Consider the following 23,297-nt stretch of genomic DNA (forward strand, 5'->3'; position numbering starts at 1 on the left):
CCAACGGGCGGGATGCCCCTCGGCACCACCTCCCGCCCGTTGCATGGGCGGGATGCCCCCGCAGGGATCTCTTCACGAATAAGATAACTTTCTTATTTACGAACAGGCCCTCGGGGAACCTCCCGCCCGCTGGATGGGCGGGAGGTCCCCGGCCCCACGTCTCCCGCCCGATCAATGGGCGGGAGGTACCCATTTTTTGAATTTTTCCCAACCGGCCCCCCTTTTCTGAATTTTATTTTTTTATCCCTTTTTTTAAAAAATTATGCTCTGGTGTGTTTCCATTGCTGCATTGAACTAGAGCTGTTGATAACAGAAAGTGATTTGATATTTTTAACAACTAACATATACCTCAATATAACTAACAAAGGTGTTGTATTTTTTTCTTTGTTTGCAACGGAAAGATGCTGTATATATTAACCTTAAAAAGCATAGAGTTTTTTCCCGTTTATTGAAAATGTCCATTTTAGTACCTCAAGCAACTTGCTTTGTCTGCTTGAACTCTACGAAAATCTAAATCTCAATCCGTTATACTCCTACAAACCGTGCAAGCTAGGTAAATTAACCCTAATTAGTTTTGTCTTCTTTATCTCGTACATGTTGAGCATTAGGTTCAAATTTTGTGCTATGACGGTCAATGTTAGAAAATATGTATATTTTAAGACAATTTTATGGTCGTATATTCATGCAATTAAGTTCATACCTTGATGGTTAAGCTACTATGTAATGCTTCCAACCTATTATACTAATAATAAAAAAGCCAACTATGTTTTTTAACCGACTGTACAGGCCAGTTACGTACCAGTGAAGTTTGAACTAAAAAAATTAACTTGTACTACATGAGTAAACACAAACGGATGAATTTCGTTAGGAGGTAAATTGCAACAATTTACAAAGTTTGTGTATTCAAATGGGCAAAGTCTTGTTTGGGAGGCTAATAGGATAAACCAAGAAGTTGGGGTAGTAAAATGTAATTTCCTCATTCAAACTAAATGTTAGTTTAGTGAATGTGTTTACCGAAGTCTGCGGGGAGGCCCCTACCTACTTTCTCATTTTTTTTATATAAAGAGGTATGTACAGGTGTTACCACAAAAGCTGTGTAAGCCTAAAAAAGAAAAACTAAAACAGAGAACATATGAAATTACATAACCAAGATTCTAACAACAGCTTCACGGACGTTTAGCTTTGAGTGCAACTAGAGAAAGCTTCTCATTGAAGAACAACTTCCACCACCCAAGGGACAGGACTTCCAACGCAAATAAAACTCTGTTGCAATACATTGCTAGAAAAAAAAAACTCTTGTTGCAGTATGCTGCTAGCTACTAAGGAGTTGCAACCGTTGCAATAAAAAACCCTTGCAGCAGCATGCTCGTGTGACACCGCTTACTGCAATGGCTCGTGACATGGAAATTTGTCCAAAGTAGGTTCCCTTATCTTAGATTTTGCCCAAAGTCATTTTTGGAGCTGACTTGCTCTAGTTGGTCGGCCATTAGTCTTTAGTCTTTGACAAACATGGCATGGTAGGGTGAAGGCCTAGATAATTAGTTAGGCACTTAGGCATGGCCTGAGAACTCTGAACTTGGCACCAGATCCTGATCCCTTTTCCCTTTGTCAAACAAGTGTGCGTAGTGCTACTAGAATCTGCATTTTTGCCGAGGGTTACAACCCAAGTGGCTGACGGTACTAGCTTTCTTTATTATTTTTCTACTCAAATGGCTGACGGTGTTTATGTGTAGCATATCAATTTACTGAGTGTAATGATGATTTCCCCACCACCAATTGCCGACCGACCTTTCCTGAGAACAGAGGATAAAAAGACTATTCCACCGTCGGCCACTTCACAGGAATACCTTTAACTCGTGAAAGGGGCGGTGGATTTCGTGACAAAAGAATCAAGGACACCTAGCAGTTTTATGGAGGAAAGCAGGATCGAGGCCAAGCAAATTAAAGAAGGCCAAGCAAACTAATATGTCGGTGATACATTTAACCGCATCACATAATTTTAATTCCGAGAGTATAAACTATTTTTACTTTATATACTGATTAACTGTCCATTCTTAATAAAATAATCCTCCTATATATCCCTAGGACACTAGGAAATATTATATAAGATACGGAGTCGTGGTAAACTTTCTAATTAAGATAGACATCAACCAAGTTTCAAATCCCGATAGCATAATAAAACTCCCTTTTCCCTAGTAGAGCTGTGGCACCTTATGGTTGGTTTCAACACTCGTAAAAGGAGGTAGCTGGCCGCCAGTCTAATGGGTCTTGATCGGCCTGCGTTACAATGCAATGCTACAGGGTGAAGCCATGATCTTGAGGTCTTCTCTATGATTGTACTTCCGAAATGCAGTAACATGTTCCACCAACCGAGTGTTTGTCATGGATGAAGCATTCCCGTTCACTGACAACAATCAATATATATATATATATATGATCTAACCACTCTTCAAATTTTCATAGGTGCATGGACACCCCGTAATTATAACATACCTCCGCCCCTGCCGGCGACGCACTACCACGAAATATAGATTCTGTAATATAATCTTGTAACACATCCATCGATATGTTACAAAGAAGTTTTATACGAACACAAAGCTATGTGTTACAAATGAAGATTGTAACACATTGCACTTATTTTATAAAATGTATTACAGATAATTGTTTTAGTGTTGCAATTGGATACGATGCAACTGGGTTGGATCTAGTTACAATTGGTTCGTTTCCAATTGCAAGTGGTCTGTCGAGTTGCAATTGGTGCAGTCGCGCAATTGCAATTGCGGGGTCTATGCATTTGTTATACGGAATACACATTGTTGCATTTTAGCCTCGTTATATATACGTTTCTTTGCAACACTTTAATTTAATATTATTTATTTTGTATTACTGTAGCATATGTATCTGTAACACATTTTACGTGTTCCAATTATGTGTTATAACATACTACCATTTTGTAACATTTTCACTGTAACGCTAAAATTTGTGCACGCACAACAAGTGCATCCCTCTAGCTTCACCCCTGGTCGCCGGTCTTGGCGTCGAACGAGTAGGTCCGGGCCTGGCAGTACCCGCGGGCGAATCGGAACGCGCCGGTGCCGCCGACCCCGGCCATCTCCCGGACGGCCACGGCCGTCTGGTTGGGCCCGAGGACGGCGATGCTGCTGCCTTTGTAGGCGCCACCGCCCACGAAGACGAAGTCCATGGCCATGAGCAGCGAGAGGCTGTCCCTGCCCTCGCAGACGTAGACGCCCTGCGCGCGCCCGACGAGCCTCGACGTGGACAGGTCCGGGCCCTCGGTGAGCGGGTCATCCATGGCGTAGACGGCGCCGAAGCTGGTGGCGGAGGCGTTGGTCGCCGCGGCCTCCGCCACCCGCGCCACCGTCGGGCGCGGCCCGCTCATCACGTCGTGCCAGCAGAACCGCAGGTGCGTCTCCTCTCCGCCGCTGACGCCGAGGCCGCGAGCAGCGCGAGCACGACGACGGCCGTTAGGCGGCAGGAGGAGAAGGCCCCCATGATGAGATGAGATGTTCGCGGGGGAGACACGGGCAGGTGCTTGAGTGAATGGTCGCGAGAAGCGCGGCAAGAGGGCTGTGGATGCGGCTGATGGTTGTAGTTGGTCACTGAATATGTTCAGTTGTGGACACGTTCCTAATGTCCTGCAAAAGGGAAATGGCGGCCATTCTTAATGAGAAACCTGCTCCCACCGCATGTAAAAAGGGAGAGCTAATCTACTTACATACCAATTTCTTTTGGTCGAATATCTGCAACTCTTTCCCCCATAAATTCCATAACTTTGATGAGTTATCGTATTCCCACCTGATAGTGTTGATCAACTAGCTTTGGCATCAGGTGCTCCGCCGTGGATAATTTAAGATATTCTTCTCGTCCCAAATTATTAGTCGTTTTGACTTTTCAAGTATAATTTGCATATGTTATAACACTTCTATCAAATCACCAACAATCTAATTGCCATCAAACTCATTGCTCAAAATTTTGGTGGGTGGCATCCAAAAATATACTTAAAAATCCAGTGACCACCTGCAAATGATTCGTTGGGAAAAGTTGGTAATAATGTTATAGTGTTAGGCATGGTCTGACTTGGCAGTGTGACCCCTTTTTTTTTCCGTTTGACAAAGTGCACGCAGTAGTTGATATTTTTCCTTTTTCCTTTTGCTAAAGGGACGACAACAACGCGTACTTATTAGGTGCTGCAGTTTGCACACATTCGAACAGGATTAAAACTTTTCGCATGTATGTAACAGTTTTATAAATTAATTTCAGTGTTCATACTCAACAAAAATAAAAAACAAATATTTTATCATGGCCACTAATGCTCCGGCGTTGCTTCTGCTCGTGGCGCTGCTTCTGCACCTAGCCTATGATCCTCCGTATCCTCCAGAGATTGACTACGGCCCGCTCATGCGCTCCTCGCCTGCGGCCCACTTGCTCCCCAGTTTTCTTCATGCGATAAAAAAGAAAGTATCACCTTCAGCGATATATAGACGCCCCCACGGGGCTCCAATATATCAAACGGAAGATAGTTAAGGTTGTTACCTTCCAATCCATTAACGGCCCATTGTTCATCTTCTCCGCCGGCGGCCGGCGCCATTCCTGTCGCCCCCACCTTCGCCCGTCGTGCCGCCTCCATCGCAGCCCGGCCGCGCCCTCCACCCACCCGCTCGGCCGTCCTCAGTCCCCAACGACCGCCACTGCCTATCGCCCTTCCCGACCTTCTCCTCGCCCTGCCGCCGGGCACCGCCCATCGGGGATCAACCCCGGCCAGTCGGCGATGCTCCCGCACCGTCTCGCCTCTGTTGCTAACCGAACCACTACCACCGTCAGGCCGCCGCCGCCGCCGACCTCTCCTCTAGAACCTAGAACCGCTATCCATTGGAACCCCGACAACCTAAAAACCCTAACCCCGCCAACCTTGACCACCACCCTAGCCGGCGACCTCACGAGAGGCCGCTCCCCCGACATACCACCCCTCGCCGACAGCCGCTCCCCCCCCCCCCAACTCTCACTCCGGCCGACGCGATGGCCGGCCGCGGCGACGCGCCGGTGGTGATAAGAGGCAGCGGCACACGGGGTGGAAAAGGAAGGAGACGATGGGATCCGACGGATTTCCCGCACGAATCTCAAACATTACAAGTTAAGTTTGAAAAATCTTTCAGAAGATGTATAGATTTAGAGAAGATGTATAGATTTAGAGCGCTAGGCACCCCCGTTGGTGGTGGCACCTGGTTCAGTCTGCTCCGGGTGGGGGCTTGGGCTCGGTCGGTATCCTTCCCTTGGGCTGGGCCTGGGCTGCAGACGTTCGTGCAACGAGTAATAATAAAAAAAATGCTTGAACAACAAATACCAAATTGAGGTTCGCTGGTGCTTTTTATATGTGAAAATTTCATGGGGCGCACGGAACGAGGCTTGCCTTGCCTTCAGACGTCAGTGGCGATCCTAAAGAGCAGCCACAGTATGCTGTAAAAACATGCTCCGATAGGAGAGAGAAGAATGAAGCATCGGTTTGTACGTTGTGAAGAGGAATGATTCAACAAAAATTTGCAGCATTGGATGCTTAATCAATAGAAAACTATTTTCACCGGACCATGGTGCTCGTGAGGAGTTGAAAGCTGCTACACAAGAGAGAGATGCGACTCTTTTGAGTTTCTTTATTTGTTAGAAGGTCGCACCTAATCGATGTTGAACACTCAAGAAATTTTGTGAAATTCGGCATAACTGCACACTGTGGCTGCCCTAATGTCGAGCTTGGGGTGGGGCAGCCTACTTTCTCCTCTTAAACCTGCGTGGAGTCGGATCCGCCTAACTGATATGTCTAATCGAGTTTTTCAGTGCCAAAACTACTCGAAGTGTGGACACCACCATCTGATTATGGGATAGTTTTTTTTTGCACCTCTTATCTAGGTACAACCGTAGCATCTGTTTATACACGTAAACACGCACCACCCTACACACGCACACTACTCACACCATACATGCAACTAGACCTACAACTGCATATAGATATGAAGATCACGTTCGGTCCTTCGTGTCGTAGTCCCCACGCGTGAGAGGCAATGGAAATTATTTAGGGTATGTACAGTACCTGAGTGAGGCACGCGAGGTGCGATTCCCACGAACGGAACCCGCGCCCGGCCGATCGCTCACCTGGCGAGCGAACCGAGCTGTCGCTCAGTCAGTTTTTTCTTTTAGCGAGCGTTGCGTAGCATAAATCATGAAGTACAGCAAAAACAGTCTCACGGGTATTTCTGCATGAGTTCGTATTTTCACAAATAATTGTGATGCAGCACACTATATTTGTCCGGTGGACCCTTTAGCTCTAATTTTTATGTGCAAAAAGCAAGAATCCAGATGGACAGCAATTTCCAACCACCCAGTCTAGCGGAAAGCGAATCGAGCAGTGACTCTCGTCGCGGTTCTCCTTACAAACAAGCTCAAGGCACATAAACATGTGTTCCTAATTATATATCATTATACTCAAATAATTTTTATACAAGTGAATAATCATATAGATAGCATCTCTAGCAATTTTTACTGCTCTGAATCCCGATTATAAGTGCTCAATTCAATAATAAAGCTTATCATTACGTCACTAGGTAAAACGATATTATGTCACTCAACCATAACATAACATCAATACAAAACTGCAAAAGTAAGAATAAAATTACAGAGAGTTAATATTTAGGTTCAGGTTTTCTCCACCGCCCCACAAAATCATTCCTAACAGCTCTGACTCGCCACATCTCCATTCTTCTCTTTCAAACACTATTCTTCGTGTCACACGAGTGGTGTTCGACTCAGAGCGGACATGGTGGGACGTCGAGTGTAGTGCCAGCCTGGATTGTGCCCCAACCAATGAGACGCCAGTGCTTCTCGATGCGCCGGCTAAGGGCCAGCTTCTCACCCTTGCTGGTGCACACCGGTGCGGTCAGCTGCAGCTTCGCAAGATCATTCTTGACAGCGAGAACACGCGCTCCGGTGGACATCGACCCGATGTTAAGCATCAGGATCTCACCCTTGGCAAGTTTTGAGACCCTGCTTGCCCTTTCTGTTCCACTTGTCCTCACCCCCAGCAGCCTCCTTAGGAGGAAGAAGTTCACCTGCAAACAAGAGTAGTAGAGTATCAGAAATTGCAGTATTTCCCTAAACCCTGGTGATTCTAAGCAGCAAAGAAAACGCTGACCTCTAACTCGATGTAAACATCAGGGAGTGATCCAACTTCACCAAGAACCTGACCGACCAGCCTATCAGCACGAGTCAGTGTTGGATCCATGGTAGTTCCAACTCCAATAAGCCCTCCAGGAACGGCAAACTGGAGTTCATTCTGCTCAGCATACAGGGAGACAATCCTCGAATAGATGGGCGTGCATTTAATTTTGCCATTCTCATCCTTCATCACAATGCCTGGGCGAACTTCGATTTTCTGGTTCACCCTCAGGACTCCCTTCACATAGGAATTCAAGAGATCATGTACTCACACAGAACAAGAATACTGCATCTTACACGTACAAACATAGATTTCTGAAGGATGGCAATATTTTCACTTCAAGAATTACATACCTTGAGGATACTGCCACCTGCTACTCCACCCTTGATTTCATTAACCTCCGAACCAGGTTTGTTCACATCAAAAGAACGAATAACAATCATGTTGGGAGGAGAGGTGAAATTCCTCTCCGGGATGGGGATCTTTTTCACGATGTATTCACAGATGACATCAATATTGTATTTCAGCTGTGCAGATATTGGTACCACAGGAGCACCTTGAGCTACTGTTCCCTAAGCACAAGTAACAGAACTGATTTCATAAAACTGTAAAATACTGGCTGTTACTCCCTCCGTCCCAAATTATTAGTCGTTTTGGCTTTTCTAGATACATAGATTTTGCTATGTACCTAGACATAGCATATATCTAGATGCATAACAAAAACTATGCACCTAGAAAAGCTAAAATGACTAATAATTTGAGACGGAGGGAGTACCTACGAGACAAGTAGCAGCACTAACCTGTATAAATTTCTGGATCGCTTCATGCTGATTCATTGCTGCACTTTCCTGGATAAGATCAATCTTGTTCTGCAGAATGATAATATGTTGAAGACGCATGATTTCAACAGCAGCAAGGTGCTCAGATGTCTGGGGTTGTGGGCAGCTCTCATTTGCTGCAATCAGAAGAAGTGCTCCGTCCATGATAGCAGCTCCATTAAGCATTGTAGCCATGAGAATGTCATGCCCCTGTTCATGAGATGAATAGATTGCTGAGGAAATGTCAAAACAAAATAAGAATCAACATATACTGAAGCTGGTAAGAAAGTACTCAAATGTTTGATGAAGAAAGAACTTGCAAAGTTCTTCTCATTATTTCTAATCGAAGTATATTGATCAACATGCCAGTTTGAGGGAACAAAGATCATCATCCAAAAATTCAATCACTTAATGTCATTGCAGCATGAAGGCATTAACATCTCAATATCAATGGAGGCAAACAGAATAAAAAAATTGTGCAAAGATACAAGCATCTACCATAACAAATTATCTGTATGTGTGAACCTGAACCCTAAGTAACCATGTCAAAGAAAATTGTTATGAGAAAGGAGAAAGATTTGACCATACCGGACAATCAACAAACGAAACATGTCTCAGTAGTTTCATCCTGCAGTTTTCAAAACCTGGCACATCACAGAGAGGGCTATCTTCTTTGCCACTGCCATAAGCTCTGTATATTGTAAATAAACAATATAGTTAGAAAACCCAGATGAGCACGATAATAAATGCAGTAATTATATGTGAATGTGGCCCCAAGAGATTAGCTATAGGGTTCGCAGCAAAACGCAGGCATCTGGCAAAAGAGACAAGGTTTCTAGCAGATTACCAGATAGCCTTGACATACGAAATTCAGGACAGAAATTCATTTGGCAACAGATACAAGGTTTCTACATAAATAGATAGTTTTGAAAAGCAAATATATTCAACAGTAGTACAAAAAAAGGAACTTTCGAAGGTAGTTACAGGAATCAGCACAAGATCACCTCAGGTAAGGCAACATCACCTCATTTCATATCCTAGCACTACAGATGCAAACAATCATATAATATTGAAACGCTGTCCTTGAAGACATTCCACAATCATAAGCTGCAGCTAAATCACTTGCATGAGGTAAATTTAAGGACAAATAAGTGATAAGATAAAAGCCATACACTCATACCTATATGACTAATTGACTTACTTGTAGCACATTGGTCGTGGGCACCTATCATCTTCACACTTATAGATTTTTGCATTAGCATAGCCAAGCTTTATAGTGATATTGCGCTCCAGTTCATTCTTGAAACGAACAGTCTGAAAATCAGAATTCAGAAGAGAACGATCAGCAAAGTTGAACATACTATGAATAATATATCATCAGAAACAGAATCAAATATATTTATTCATGTAAAAAAGGAACAAAGAGAGCATATACTGAACCGATGACATTATTATCAATATTTACCTGTACACCTGAGATTGCTTTGACAACAGTAGACTTCCCATGGGCAACATGCCCAATGGTACCTGGACATTCCAAAAAAGAAATTTTCCTTAGAACATACAAATAAACGTACAGCATTACTGCTTAAGTTTTTTTTCCTTCACGCACGCACATAGGATTTAAGACAGATAAGCAAGATTAATTATATGGCCCAATCAATATTTCTGCTGGCAGATGTAATCTGCCGAGTACCTACTATGGCAGTAGTCAGAAACAACATTTTTCATCCCGTTTTATTTTAAGAATCAAGGCAAACCAGTTTCGGATGAAAGTTAGGATTTCCTCTATGATTGCTCAAATTCAAATTCAAATAAATGAAATGATAGCAGAAAATTGTCAATTTGCACATCATTTTCAATGTAAAATTTATTATCATCTAATTCTATGAATAACCTTCATTATATATATATATAAAGGAGTGTACATTTTGCTGGTTACCTAATTTAATGCATCTAAAACCAAGGTAATATAAATGTCATTGTACAAATGAGTAAACATAAATTTATCGTACAAATTAAATTCCACTAAGACCCAATCCCACTTGCATGATTCTACAAATTATGTACAGATACAGTTCTTAAACTTGCAGAGCCCTTCAAACTCCCTGAAGTCTAGACCACTGAAGGCTGAACATCCAAATTTTATAAAACGGAACTAACAGTCAAAGAAAGAATATTATCTATCCTTATGAGTTTATTCCAGCAGTTCATGCAAGTATATGGGTCCTAAGCAAGGTGAGGTGGTTTAGTACAAGTCATCTAGTGACCATGAATTTTAAGACTAATGGTAAGTTCACTCAAGGTAGTACTATACTGGGGAGTTATAGACAATAGTGCAATACTGGTACTGGAACCTAATGTCGATATAGTCACACTTAGAAAAAGAAGAAGACGTCGCTGGGAAAATTGCGCAGTGGCATACCAATGTTGATCGTCGCTTGGCGTGAAATCACCTCTGGTGACAGAGGGTGCAGCTTGGTGACGTCAAGCTTGCTCAGATCCTGCTCCATCAATCCTCGTCGTGCCATCTTCGGTTCTGTTTGAGTAACACTGGGGCCTGAAAGTGCAACGAAGAAAACTCAGTTCAGTATCTGTTCTCCCTGTGCAACGACCAAGTGTTATTTTATTTCATTTCATTTTATTATTATTATTATTAGAGTAAAATGCACCAGAGGTCCACCAACTTGTAAGGGTGTGTCATTTAGGTCCACGAACTCCAAAAGTACATTTTTAGGTCCATCAACTTGTAATTTGTGTCACTTCGGTCTATAAACTCCGAAAGTGCATTTTTAGGTCCATGAACTTCATCCATGAGCAGTCGTGTGGCTACAGACGCGCCCACAAAGGTCGCCCCGATATCGCTGTCCATGAATATCTTTCAATCCCTTACCGAGACCACTCTGGGTTGACCCAAGTCTAATGTCGTCACGAGATTTTTCGCCACAACACCTAGCACCACCATATCCAGCCACCCGCGCCACGGAAGACATAATATCCCCTACCATGGTATACATGTTGTTGAGTCCCTCTGTGACCTCCTCCACCTTTCCCAAGCTATCACCCCTCCTCTCCACCCATATTACGAGATCATATCTAGATCTAAGCTCCAGAACTCACCAATGGCAGTCCGTAAGCCGCCCTTTGAATCCTAAACCCTAATACATGTCAATAACTTCCAAGATAAGTCTTTCATCCCTCCTCTTTCCTCTCCCTATGCACTTGATTCGAAATCAGGGCTCAAATTTGACCCTTTTGGCGAAACTCCAGCAACGTGCAGGCACCGTGTAGATTTATGTTGTTGCGATATCAGTGGATGAAGAATAGGTGGCAGGGTATGGATCTAGGTGACACAAATTATAAGTTTATGGATATAGGAATGGACTTTCAGAGTTTGTCGACCTAAGTGACACAAATTACAAGTTTATGGACTTAGAAATGCAATTTCGAAGTTGATGGACTTAAGTGACACTCTCTTACACGTTGATGGACTTCTGGTGCATTTTACTCTTATTATCAGTGGCGGAGGACGAAATAAAATTAAGGTATGGCGAATTCAATAGACCAAACGATCCTCAGACCCTGTGTAGTCCAACACAGCCATTTCATCGAAGCATATAAGAAAACAAGTGCAAAAAAATTTTGGATCAAATTGGTATGTAAAAAATTGCAAGTTCCTTGTCCCTGCAGATCTATCTTCACTTGCACACAGCACCCCTTTAGCCTTAACCCGATGTCCTGAACTCTTGATCGCTACCTCACTCCTCCCTTACCTGCTAGGCTGTGACGCAGGTTCGCTTTTGGACGATTGAACCTGCATGCGGCCATCCACGCTGGCAGCCGGCAATTTCGACGTTGCGCTTTGCGGGCGGCTTGCTTGCTGCTTGCGCTCGTCCGCCGGCTGCTGCTTCCTCGGTCTCTGACGGTTCAGTTGCTTCGCAACTCGCGTCGATTCAGGAAAGGGCTGGGGGCGTGGGATGATGGGGTCGATGGGCAAAGCCGCAGCCCGCAGAGGTGGCCAGGACGCCAGGTGGGTCAGTGAGGCCGTGGCCCAATATAGCATCTTCTTCCTTGCATCTGCGTTGAGGTCGGAAGGGCATCACGACAGCAGCCATGGTGCCAGGACAGGTGAAGAGCCGACGGTATTTGCGACCGAATCAAGGTATGGCAAGCGCCACACCTTGCCATACCGGGTCCTCCGCCCCTGCTTATTATTATTATTATTGTGGGGGGAGGGGGGGGGGGTTGTTGAGGCACAGAGTTGCAATGTGCCAATAAGAACATATGTCATCAATTACAGCTCTAGCCACAACAGTGCCCAAACTAACAACAATTCCATGATCAATTGATCAGTATGGTGGTGATTGGTAGGGTGCATTACCCCCTGGCCAGGTTTGTGTAGTGCAGCATATATATGTTTGGTTATCTGAATAGAGGTGTTAGCCAGGCTCAGACTATGCAAAAGGTCTTTCCAGCCTTCATAGCTGGAAACGAAAATCAATCTCATCTCCGGCTTCTGCAGCCTGCATAAGCAATCGGTGGCTAAGGTGAACAAATCAGTTCACCGCCCAGACGCGCACCGCCTCCCTCCCCTCGCACCCTGCCTCCTCGCGCCGTCTCTCACTCTGCTTGGCCCTCGCCTCCTCACTAGAGTCCGGCCGAGAGCAGCAGGTGCTGCGGCATCAGGTTCATGGAATCGGGCGCTGATTGTTTTTGAATAGAGCGCTGATGACGATTTGGAAAAGAAGAATCAAGAATGCGGGAGGAGTGACGGAGCTGAAATCAATCACGCTTTGCTTGCGCCCTTGCGCGGTCGGCGCTGCGTATAGAGCCAGAATCCCGCGCCGTCGGCAACGAAACCCTAGCTGTCGCGGCCGCGGCGGCGCGGGCCCCGTGGGAGGACGTTGGTGGGTTCCACAAGGTGGCTCACCTGGGTGGCGACGGCGAGTCGGTGTAACGCTCCTACGCGACGGCGAGTCGGTGTAACGCTCCTACGCGACGCCGGCTGCACACCAGCGAGCTTCGGACGGAGATAGCGTCGCCGGCGGCGGGGGGTGGAGGAGGAAGACGGGAGAATGTGTTTTAGGGTTTAGTTCATTGTTATATACTAGGCTGGGCCGGGCCGGGCCGGGCCGACTTATTGCCCATATCCTTTCATCCGCAAAAACTTCTTTTCTTTTGCCCTGCACTAACGTCCAGCACACGTGTTTTAAAATTTAATAAATAAGATTTTTATATGTTCATAAATTATCTATTAAACAAAAATATATTTTAAAAATATAAAATAAACTAGAGTTTTATTTAGTAAACAACAATTCATCATCACACACAGTAAAATTGTTCAATAATGACCAAAAAACATAACACAGGGTATAATTATTTTCATCCACTTCGAGCTTCAATAAACTAAAAAATTAATATACCTTCTTGATATATTATTGAGAGCAAAGAACTCTAAACCCAACTATTTAGCTTCACACAAAAATCTTAAACCATACCACAATTATTTTCAACCATACATTACACTATTCATCACTGATAAAGACGGCGATATATAAAGTTCTACCAAAACTGAAACAAACTTTGGAGTTCTAACATGCATTTTATTAAGCTCATAAGGCTATCTCCAACGGTGCCCTCTAAACCGTTCTCTACCCTATATATAGAGAAGATTTCGTTCTCTATTGTTCCAGCAGCGTTCTCTAAATGGTCCTTTAAAATAGAGAACGCTACAGATTTTCTCTATATATAGAGATTCTCTCTCATCTTCTCTATTTTTTCTTTACGTTTTAAACACTGAATTAAATAAAATAGGGTTTAATGTATAGAGAACGAGATTTAGAGAACGTTGTTGGAGAGAAATGAGATATAGAGGAGAGAATCTTGTAGAGAATTCTGTAAATAAAGGATATAGAGAAGGATATAGAGAAAGACGGTTGGAAATAGCCTAAACTGGCACACCGCACACCAGGTCTTGATGACGAGCTAGATGACACACGCAGCATTAGCTATCGGGTTAATTAAACGGAAATGCTAAGACACGTACGTCCGGGAAAGAAAAATCGAACGTTTACACATATGTTTTAATAGTTGATCTTTATTGTTGCAATAATTATTTCCACGTGTTTCATGGTGAATATTGTATGAAACATGGTGTTCATGGTGCGGCGGAAATTTTTATACCCGAAAGTCAAACAATATAACTAGTTTTTCACATACTTTTCAATATCGCATCTATATATTTTTGATGTTGCTTATATCTTATTTTAATGATGCAACGGAGCGTCCATGCAAACTCCCATGCGACGTCCTGACGCTAGCAAGCCAACCTGCTGTCGTGGGAGCTCCCTCCGCGCTTCACGCGCCACGCGGCGCCTTGCGCGAGGTTTGGTAACGCTATGATAATTGGGAGCGCGTGCACCGAGCGACGGCTGCGAGGCTGCAACTAGGAGAAACAATTAGCATGAGCCCGAGCTACGATGAACTGGGAGGAACACAGGCAGACAGGGCTGCCCCGCTCGTGGGTGCCGATACGGCCTACAGCATGGAGCAGATGCAGTTTGACTTTAGCGTGCACCGGCCTGTGATGGTTCACGTCGTGCGTGATGAGTCTGCGTCCCATCCCTCGGCTGTGCTGTTGCTCGGGCCCGGACAGCATGCGGCAGCTGACGTGCGTGGGACATGTCCTGCCTCGCCCGCGTGCCGAGCTGTGCGCGGCCGTCCACGCGTGACCCCAACAGACATGGAGAGACCCTGAAGGCGGGGCGTGCGCCGCGCGGAGAAAAGAGCGCACCAGCCTCGGCTCTCCGTTAGCTCCTCAGTTGACTCGCATCTTGTTAGGCCCCGTTTGTTTTCCTCTGACCAAACTCCATCACAACATTATATATATTTGAACACCAATTAAAAATATTAAATATAAATTAATTATAAAACTAATTATATAAAATCACAAAACACCAATTAGAAATATTATATATAAATTAATATAAAATTAATTATATAAATGGAGACTAACTCGTGAGATGAATCCACTAAGCCTAATTAATCCATGATTTAATAATGTTACGTTACAGTAAATATATACTAATAATGAATTAATTAGATTTAATAAATTCATCTCGTGATTTAGTTTCTACGCGTACAATTAATTTTATAGGTAGCTTATGTTTGCTGGCTAAAAATTAGTTTCTGCACCCAACACGCACGCTCTTGTTGCCATTTTTATTTCTCTGTGCTCATGGCATAAGCGCGACCTTGGCCACCCGCGCTACGGCTGGCGAGCGACAGCGCTGTGAAGGTCGGTGAGCTCTGCCTAGCCTGGACGCCGTCGTGTGGGGGCTCCCATGAGCGTTCGACGAACGCGGTGGCGTGTGGGAGCGCGAGGAGTCATTCGAGATCAGCAGCCCGAGCTTCACGAAGCTCCTTTGCGGCGCCATGAGAAATCTTTATTCCCCAGCTGTAACCGCTGCCCAACGCCAACCCGCAGGCAATGGTATCGTTCAAGCAGATCCAGGCTGTAAACCACTCTGGTGTTGATGATTTACGTAGTATATATGTAAAGTTGGTGATTTGATCTCGAAATTCAATGATAGGTTTGTCTTCTACCTTCGATCAGCCGTAAGCGAAGAACACTCCCCGACAAGATCTCACCTTCTCTTGTTACTTGGATGGTGACCAGCGAGGACCTCGCCCAGATTCACATATCCTAGGAGGTTCTTGCGCTCTCTCGCCCCCACTTCAGAGCGTATGCGAGGTGTTCGATGTTTTGCCTGACCGAACAGCCTTGCAGGAGAAGGACAAGCTGGTGGCCGAGGTGATGCGCTACGTGCTTTTCAAGATGCAACAGACCTACGGCAAACCTACGAAGGCAAGTGAAGGGGATCAGATTAGTTGTGTTGTTTTAGGATAACTTCATGGTCCGATGTTCCTGGTTTCTTCTGTTGGAGAACCTGGCGAACTCCGGTCGCCGGCGTTCACACAAACGCTCTCAAGAACACACTCTAGCGTACAGGATTACAACCAACAATCTCCTCCTAATCCTGACGCAGATACTTGATGTTGATGACGCCGATCCTCTCACATAGTTCCTGGAACTTCACGTGAGCTAGCGACTTCGTCAGTACGTCCGCGAGCTGATCACCGGTAGAAATCTGCTCGAGAACAATCCTCCCAACATCCACACGCTCCCTGGTGTAATGATATTTGACATCAATGTGCTTTGTCCTGTCGTGGTGAACTGGGTTCTTATTGAGATCAATTGCGGACTTATTGTCCACCTTGAGAGTTGGTGCTCCAGATTCGGCTCCAATAAGATCGCCCAGTAATCGAGCCAACCAAACTCCCTGACAAGCACCATTTGCTGCAGCTATGTACTCAGCTTCACAAGATGAATGGGCCACCACCTTCTGCTTGGAAGATTGCCAGGTGACCGGACTTGAGCCAAGATAGTACAGTACTCCCGTGGTGCTCCTCCGATCATCAATATCACCGGCGTGGTCACTGTCACTGAAACCAACCAACCAATGATCCCCACTTTTCCCCTTGCCATAGAACACGCCATGATCCTGCGTTCCTGCAATATACCGGAGAAGGTGCTTCACAGCTGCGCGGTGATCCTCCCGCGGCTCCTCCAAGAAGCGGCTCACATATCCCATTGCAAATGCAATATCCGGCCGTGAATTCACCAAGTATCTGAGTCCTCCCACTATACTGCGATACCCCATCGCATTCACCAGGGGACTCTCACTTTCTTTGCTCAACTTCAATCGAGGTTCTATTGGCACTGTACAAGGATTACAGCCAGCCATGCCGCTCCGTTCCAGAAGCTTTGCAGCATATGCAGACTGTGAAATACTAATTCCTTCTCCTGTCTGCTTCACCTCAAGGCCAAGATAGTAGGACAGCCATCCTAAAACACTCATCTTGAACAGTTTTAGCATCTCTTCCTTGAACTTGCCTATGCCTCTGCACCCAGTGATGATGAGATCATCAACATATACCCCAACGGTGAGCCGTGCCTCTCCTCTGCCTCGAACATATACCCCATGTTCAGCTATGCTCTTTTGGAAACCAAGTGATAGAAGGCTGCTGTCCAGTTTGGCATTCCAAGCGCTGGGCGCCTGTCGAAGGCCGTAGAGTGCTTTCTTGAGCCGCAGCACTTTGTGCTCCTTTCCCGACACCATGAAACCTGCAGGCTGTGCCACATACACCTCTTGCAGTTCTCCGTTCAGGAATGCGCTCTTGACATTCATCTGATGTACCTCCCAACCCTCATGAGCTGCCACCGCCAACAACAGTCTAATAGATTCCAACCGAGCAACAGGGGCAAATACCTCATCAAAGTCGATTCCTTGCCGCTGGATGTATCCCTTTGCAACCAGACGCGCCTTGTACTTCACAATCGCGCCATGCTCGTCCTTCTTCACCTTGAACACCCATTTTAGGCCTATGGGTTTGTGACCAGCCGGCAAGTCGACGAGGCTCCATGTCTTGTTCTCCTCAATGGACTTCATCTCCTCCTCCATAGCTCGCCTCCAGCACTTATGCTTCTCAACCTCCTTGAAGGCCGTCGGCTCTTCTGATGAGGTGAACAGCAGTGCGCCGCCGTCGAGCACCCGAGGTGCCTGCCCGGGCGGCGTGTCCGGGCCCAACACGTCGTTGACGAGGCGAAACCGCACTGGATTGTCATCATCATGGTCGATGTCGAGCAGCTCCTCGTAATTGCTTGGTGGCGTGGCATACTCGACATGCTCGGACGATGGGTGCGTAGCAGCTGGTGTGGCAGTGGGCGACGTCGCGAGCGCTAGCGACGTCGTGGGTGTGGTGACCGTCGATGGTGTTGCGGTCGTGGGCGAGGAGTTCGCGGCTGCTGGGATCTCCCCTACAAGTTCACTCCCCACGACCAGCTCGGTGCAGACAGGAAACTCGACAGTGAACATGCCTACGTCGCCGTCCTACTCTGCTCCAGCTCCTGCATCCCAGTTCCATTGGGCATCTTCATCGAACATGACATCGCGCGTCACATGCACGCGACCATCCACAGGATTGAACACCCTATAGGCCTTGGATCCCACCTCATACCCGACGAAGATCATCGGAGTGCTACGGTCCTCCAGCTTCTTCAGATGGGGCTTCGTGTTCCGCACATGAGCAACGCAACCAAAAGTGCGCAAGAAGCTTACCGTCGGCCGCTCGCCATGCCAGGCTTCGAATGGTGTCTTCCCGTCAAGGCTGCGCGTCGGCGATCTGTTGAGGATGTACACCGCCGTGTTGACAGCCTCACCCCAGAACGTCCCAAGGAGCGCCTTCGCCTTCAACATGCTCCTCGCCATCCCAACCACCGTTTGGTTGCGGCGCTCAATGACCCCATTCTGTTGCGGCGAGTAGGGGGCCGTGAGCTGCCGCTGGACTCCTTCCTCCACGCAGTAGGCCCCGAATTCCACCGAGGTGAACTCACCGCCTCTGTCCGTGCGTAACACCTTCAGCTTGCGGCCCGACTCTAGCTCCGCCGCCGCCTTGAACCGCCGAATCGCCGCCAGCGCTTGATCCTTGCTCGCGAGGAGACAGAGCCACATGTATCGGCTCATGTCATCTACCAGCAGCAAGAAGTAGCGGTTGCCACTTGGTGTCGTCGGTGTGATGGGCCCACAGATGTCGCCGTGCACCAAGTCGAGGGCGTCCGCTGCTCTGCGCCGCGCCTGCACCGGGAACGGGCTCCTCCTCTGCTTCCCTGCCAGGCAACTGTCACGCACTTGATCGACATGATCGATGTGTGGTAGTCCCCGCACCATGTCGCCACTCTGCAGCTTCCGCAACGCCTTGAAGCTGCTGTGGCTGAAGCGCTGGTTCCAGCGCCACGCCTCGTCGCTCCGCCGCGCCGCCAGGCATACTGGGCGCGCGATGTCGAGGCGGATGGTGTACAATCGGTTGGAGGAGTGCGACACCCGAGCGAGAAGACGCCTCTGCTCGTCGCGGATCCCCATCACCCCGTGCTCGATGTGGATGTCGTAGCCGTCCTCGTCGAGCTACCTGACACTGATGAGATTGGTGTCTAGGCGCGGGATGAAGTAGACGCCGGTTAGCCGCTTGTGTTCACCGGTCTTACAGGTGAACAGCACCGTCCCGCAATCCTCGATCTTCACCACCGAGCCGTCCCCGAACCGCACAGTGCCGACGATGCTGTGGTCGAGCTCGGAGAAGACGGGGCGCGACCGAGTCATGTGATTGGTCACGCCTGTGTCGAGGTACCAGAGACCGTCGTCAGAGGGGCCGTCGCCATCGAGGTGCACGAAGACCCGCGCCTCTACCAGTTCCACCGCATCGTCCACCACTGGCGCCCGAATCACCGGCGGCGGCGCCTTGACCGCCTCGCCTGTAGGGGAAGAAGATAGAATCTGGATCGAGCTCACCTTGGCCTTGAGCAGTGTGGGCTCTTCTTCCTTTGCGGTGGCCACATGGGCCGCTGGTTCTTGGGCTTCGTCAGACAGTCTCGGGCCCAGTGCCCCATCTTCCTGCACCTCCGGCATTGGTCCGCTCCAACCTTCTAGCCCGGCCCACCACACGAGTCGCCACCGGACGGAGCACGCCGCGGGCGTCCCCGGTGGTTGCCGGACTTGGATCCAGCGGAGGAACTCTCGCCTTTCTATCGTGACTGCGCCTCCCACTGCTCCCGCGTGAGGTACAGCTTGCTATCCGCGTGCGGCGGCGGCGGGCCGTCGTCCTCGGCCTCGCACTCCTGCGCCGCGCGCAGCCGCCTGCTGGCATCCTCCAGCGTCAGGGTGGCGAGGTCCGCTGTAAGCATCTAGGCCCTCAAGGTATGTTTCGGTGATTAATGACAACCATTATTGTGACTAATGAGTTTGTGCAGCTTTATAGATCATTATCGCTCATTTGGTCATATGTCAAAAGAGGCCCCTAATTTTCATTATTCAAAAAGGCGATCTCGGCATTCAACTCAATAATATGTCAAGACTAAGGATCTTTCTAGCCCTAAGTGTCATAAGGTTGAGAAGGACATTTAGGTTAGTATAGGTTTTATAGTTTTGTAGTGATCGCACTATTAAGAGGGGTTTAGGCTAAGTAACTTGAGCATGGACATGATCATTTGAAAATGGATGCACACAATGGTCACTCAGGTTTTTAGAAGCTCAAATAAGTGGTTCTCAACCTATATCTCAAGAATATTTGGATTTCATTCAAGACTCAAATCAGAAAAGGCAAAATTAGGAAAAATCCTTAACACCGGTTTAACCGACGCCTCAACTTTTCTATACGTCGGTTAAACGAGGTCAGCAGAGTCTGGACAAGTCAATACACCGGTTAAACCGACGATATTTGAAATTGGACGTCGGTGCAGTTGTCCAGAGACTTGGTTTTTCAGTTGATCAGTGGACAACTACACTCACCGGTTAAACCGACGATATTTGAAATTGGACGTCGGTGCAGTTGTCCAGAGACTTGGTTTTTCAGTTGATCAATGGATGACTACACTCACCGGTTAAACCGATGATACGACGGTTAATCTGCCCAAGCTGTAACGGCTAGTTTTCAGAAGGGGTAGTTTACATTCACCGGTTAAACCGACGATGACTATTGGAGGAACCCCGGATTAACCGGCGCTACGCAGTTTTCTGGCAGCTTTTTCTCCAACGGCTCTATTCGTGTGAGCTGCCTATATATACCCCTCCAATGGGTCATTTTACTACTCTTGACACCAGGCAACATCCAAACACTCATACTATAGTCAAGAGCTACCTTGAGCTTTATCATTTCACACACTTGTTATTTCAAATCATTCAAGAAGCAAGATTAAGGACTTGAGTAGAGAGAAGCTTGTGTGCATCCGTTCTTGGTGATCGGTTTTTGCTCAAGTGAAAGCCTTAGCTTGTTACTCTTGGTGATTGGCATCACCTAGGCGATCTTGGTGATCGAGGTGATTCTCGCGGAGCTTGCCAAGGATTGTGGGAGCCCGGAGAAGAAGATTGTACGTGGCTTGATCTCCACCACACCGGGATGGTGAACGGAGACTCTTAGTGAGCACCCTTGTCTTGGTGACTTGGGAGGTGACAATACTCTTTGTGAGTGTCACAATGTGGATTAGGGGTGTGTGCCAACACATCGATACCACGGGAAAAAATCCGGTTGTTCCTTGTCCACTTTACTTATTCAAGCATTATCTTTCATGCAATTTATTCATGTGCTTGATTTAGGGATCATTACTTTGCTCTACCTTGCTAGGCTTTACCCCTTTTTTTTCTTTCTAACTTGCGTAGGTAGTTTAGTTACCCGGTTGGTGAATTGGTGCCTTTCTAGTTTTGCATAGGTTAAGGTTGCTTTACCTTGTTTTAGAAATTGAAAAAGGCCCAATTCACCCCCCTCTTGGTCCATCGATCCTTTCAATTGGTATCAGAGCCTCGTTGCTCATTTGGATCATTAGGCTTCACCGTCTAGAGCTATGGCCAAGATGGGTGGTTCGCCGCCTCACTTCGAGGGCAAGAACTTTGCTTATTGGAAAGTTCGCATGGCCGCATACCTTGATGCGATTGCCCCCGAAGTGTGGTCGGCAACTAAAGTCGGGTTCACCGGAACTCCCACCACCGAACAATTAAAATGGAATGCTAAAGCTAGAAATGCAATTTTCGAAGCTATTAGTGAGGAAGTCTTTGTTAGAGTTAATGGCATGGACTTAGCAAGTGACATTTGGAAGGAGCTCATTGAAATTCATGAAGGTTCCACTAAAGTTCGTGAGCAAAAATATCACTTGTTTAAAGCTAAGTATGATTCCTTTAAAATGCTAGCTCATGAAAATTGCAATGATATGTATTCTCGCTTGAATGTCATTGTCAAGGACATTAATGCACCTGAAATATCCAAAATTGACAGTGCATCCATCAATCGCAAGATTCTCATGCTCCTCCCGAAGCCCAAGTATAACATCATTAATGCTATGCTTCAAAAGTAGGATCTTGACACAATGGAAGTAGGAGAACTTGTGGGGGAAATTCGTGCTCATGAAATGAGCATTCTTGGTATGTCCGAAGAGCCAACTTCAAACAAATCAATTGCTCTAAAGACCAAGACAAACAAATCCCGCAAGCTCAAAATGATCAAGCAAGATTCAAGCTCAAGCAATGAAGAAGATGATCATCATGAAAGCTCATCCGATGTTGAAGATAATGGAGAACTTGCTCTCATGATGAGAAAGTTCACACGCTTGAATGAAAAGATCAACAAGAAGGGTTTCAACTTTGACTCCAAAAAGGGAATGTTCCGGCCAATAGATGTCAAGAACAAGATTTGCTACAATTGTGGAGAAAAAGGTCACATCCGTCCAAGTTGCCCCAAGCCGGATAAAAGGAACAAGGACAACAAGAGCAAGCATCGCCATGATTCAAGCGATGATGAAGAAGAGGAGAGAAAGAACAAAAACAAGAGATTTGGAAAGAAGAAGACCCATGACAAGAAGACCAAGCTCTTCCCAAAGAAGAAAGAGCACACCAAGAAAAGTTTCTTGGTGGAAAAACAAGAGTGGGTGACCGATGTCTCATCAAGCGAAGGCTCAAGTGATGAAGAAGACATCGTCACCATCGCCCTCACCAATGAAGAACCACCACTACCTCCGCCTCCTATGTGCCTCATGGCAAAAGGTAACACCAAGGTATGTGAGGTAGAAAGTGAAGATGATAGTGATGAAGAGTTTGATCCTAATGAATTCACTAACCTCATCAATGAGTATACATCCGTCATCAAGAGGGAAAAGGGCAAAGTCAAAATTCTTGAGAGCACTCATGCCAAATTAGAGCTTGCCCACTCCGACTTACTTGGTAAGTATAATGACTTGCTCAAAAAGCACAATGAGTCACTTGTACTTGCTAAGCAAGTTGAAGAAAGCCACAAAAAGCTTAAACAAGAGCATAGAGAGTTGGCTCAAAAATATCAAGAGCTTGAATTTGCCTATGAAGTTATTGACTCAAGTCGTGAGAATTTTGCTCATGAAAAGGTCAATGCTTCTACTTCATTTGATGACCTACTCATTGATGCATATGCCACTAATGTTGTGCCCAAGCTTGCTCCTTCTAGGGAAAAGGAATTGATGGATCAAGTGGCAAGCCTCAAGAGTAGTGTGGAGAAACTCTTAAGAGGAGAATACATCCACAAGAAGATTCTCTTCAACAATGCCCGTGACTATGGCAAGAGAGGTCTTGGTTCATTTCCGGAGCCAAACATGGCTACAACTCCTTCTCCGGAGATCAAGACAA

The 23,297-nt window shown here is 46.5% G+C and overlaps 1 protein-coding gene, 1 long non-coding RNA gene and 1 pseudogene across 2 annotated transcripts; 1 reads left to right on the forward strand and 2 right to left on the reverse strand.

Annotated features, from left to right (window-relative positions):
* Nucleotides 1-2,952: 2,952 nt before the first annotated feature.
* Nucleotides 2,953-3,642, reverse strand: LOC112882925 (annotated as a pseudogene).
* A 2,921-nt stretch (nucleotides 3,643-6,563) lies between these two features.
* Nucleotides 6,564-13,170, reverse strand: LOC112882479 (eukaryotic translation initiation factor 2 subunit gamma-like). The gene is made up of 9 exons (XM_025947549.1): nucleotides 12,971-13,170; nucleotides 10,466-10,600; nucleotides 9,506-9,567; nucleotides 9,242-9,354; nucleotides 8,629-8,731; nucleotides 8,023-8,250; nucleotides 7,576-7,794; nucleotides 7,199-7,459; nucleotides 6,564-7,115 (listed from the first exon to the last, which is right to left on the reverse strand). The coding sequence occupies exons 2-9, from the start codon at nucleotides 10,569-10,571 to the stop codon at nucleotides 6,813-6,815; spliced, it is 1,395 nt and encodes a 464-aa protein (XP_025803334.1). The 5' UTR covers nucleotides 10,572-10,600; nucleotides 12,971-13,170; the 3' UTR covers nucleotides 6,564-6,812.
* Nucleotides 13,171-15,283: 2,113 nt separating this feature from the next.
* Nucleotides 15,284-16,251, forward strand: LOC112883312. The gene is made up of 3 exons (XR_003226800.1): nucleotides 15,284-15,532; nucleotides 15,633-15,752; nucleotides 15,830-16,251. It is a non-coding gene; the product is annotated as an uncharacterized LOC112883312 (long non-coding RNA).
* The last annotated feature ends 7,046 nt before the right edge of the window (nucleotides 16,252-23,297 follow it).

The sequence above is a fragment of the Panicum hallii genome, chromosome 2 (genome assembly GCF_002211085.1).
Source record: "Panicum hallii strain FIL2 chromosome 2, PHallii_v3.1, whole genome shotgun sequence".
NCBI classification, from domain to species: Eukaryota; Viridiplantae; Streptophyta; class Magnoliopsida; order Poales; family Poaceae; genus Panicum; species Panicum hallii.